This window comes from Arachis stenosperma, chromosome 10 (assembly GCF_014773155.1).
Source record: "Arachis stenosperma cultivar V10309 chromosome 10, arast.V10309.gnm1.PFL2, whole genome shotgun sequence".
Taxonomy (NCBI): Eukaryota; Viridiplantae; Streptophyta; class Magnoliopsida; order Fabales; family Fabaceae; genus Arachis; species Arachis stenosperma.
In genome coordinates, this window is record NC_080386.1 from 7,284,838 (window position 1) to 7,286,401 (window position 1,564).

General features: G+C 48.1%; 1 protein-coding gene across 1 annotated transcript; it reads right to left on the reverse strand.

The window, feature by feature from the left end:
* Positions 1-400: 400 nt before the first annotated feature.
* On the reverse strand, positions 401-1,564 carry LOC130956676 (uncharacterized). The gene has a single exon (XM_057883693.1). It carries the CDS (start codon positions 1,562-1,564, stop codon positions 401-403), a length of 1,164 nt encoding a protein of 387 aa, XP_057739676.1.

Sequence of the window (1,564 nt, forward strand, 5' to 3'; positions counted from 1 at the left end):
CCTTGACGCAGGTTGGGATTTTCATGTTGAGTATAGCTTGGCATTTGTCTGGGTTTGCCTCAATCCCTCTTCGGGTGAGCATGAACCCTAGGAATTTGCCAGCTTCTACCGTGAAGGTGTACTTTGTGGGATTTAGTCTCATCCCGTGCTTTCTTATGGTGCCGAATACTTCGGCTAGGTCGGATAGCATCATTTCCTCTTTTTGGGTTTTTACCAGCATGTCATCTATGTAGACTTCTATCAACTTCCCGATGTGGTCAGTAAATACTTTGTTCATCAACCTCAGATATGTGGCCCCCGCGTTCTTGAGTCCAAACGGCATCACTACGTAACAATAGTTTGTTTTCGGGGTTAGGAACGAGGTCTTCTCTTAGTTGGGTTGATGCATCGGGATCTAGTTTTACCCTGAGTAAGCATCCATGAAGGAGAGGTACTTGTATCCCGACGAGGCATCGACTAGGGTGTCGATGTTCAAAAGGGGGTAGGGGTCTTTTGGGTAGGCTTTGTTGAGATCAGTGTAGTCTACACACATCCACCACTTTTCATTTGGCTTTCTGACCAGTACGACGTTGGCCAGCCATAGTGGGTACTTAACCTCCTTTATGAACCTTGCCTCTAGTAAGGCTTGTACCTGTTCCTCTACGACTTGTGATCTTTCGGGTCCGAGCTTTCGGTGCTTCTGCTGCACTAGTCGGGATCCAGGGTACACCGCCAGTTTGTGGCACATTAATCCGAGATCTATGCCGGGCATGTCTGCGGCTTTCCATGCGAAGAGGTCAGAGTTTTCTCTTAGGAACTTTATTAGTAGCTCCTTTAGGTCTTCTTTTAAGTTTGCACCGATGTTTGTTGTTTTATCTCTGGTGTCTCCGATTTGGACCTCTTCGGTCTCGCCTTCTGGTTGAGGACAAAATTCTTCGCAAGCCCAGGCTCTTCCGAATTCAATGGTATTGGTTTCTTTTCCTCTGGGGTCGCCTTTAAGGTTCAGGCTTTCATTATAGCAGCGTTGCGCGAGCTTTTGATCTCCTTTTATGGTGACTATGCCTTCCGGGGTCAGGAATTTCATGTATACGTGGGGAATGGAGACTACCATGACGAGCTGATTTAAGGTCGTCCGGCCTATGAGGGCGTTGTATGCGGAGTTCACGTCGACCACGATGTAGTCTATGCTCAGCATTCTGGATCGGGTTCCCTTTCCAAAGGTCGTGTGCAGTGGGATGTTCCCGAGAGGCCGGATTGGAGCGTCACCTAGTCTGAACAGGCTGTTGGGATATGCTTTGAGCCTTTTTTCTTGTAGTCCGAGCTTGTAGAAGGCGGATTTGAATAGGATGTTTGCGAAGCTTCCCAGATCAACTAGTGTTCGGTGGAGGTTGGCATTAGCTAGTATGATGGTAATGACTACGGGATCATCATGTCCAGGGATGATGCCTGCGGTGTCTTCTTTGGTGAAGGCGATAGTGGGGAGGTCGGGTGACCTGTCCCCTTCCCCGACATAGTATACTTCTTTAAGGTGTCTTTTGCAGGATGATTTGGAGATTTTCCCTCCTGCGAATCCTCCATTGATCAT

Excerpts from the sequence above, each read along its gene's own strand:
- LOC130956676 (XM_057883693.1), bottom strand. The coding sequence starts at position 1,564 with ATGATCAATGGAGGATTCGCAGGAGGGAAAATCTCCAAATCATCCTGC.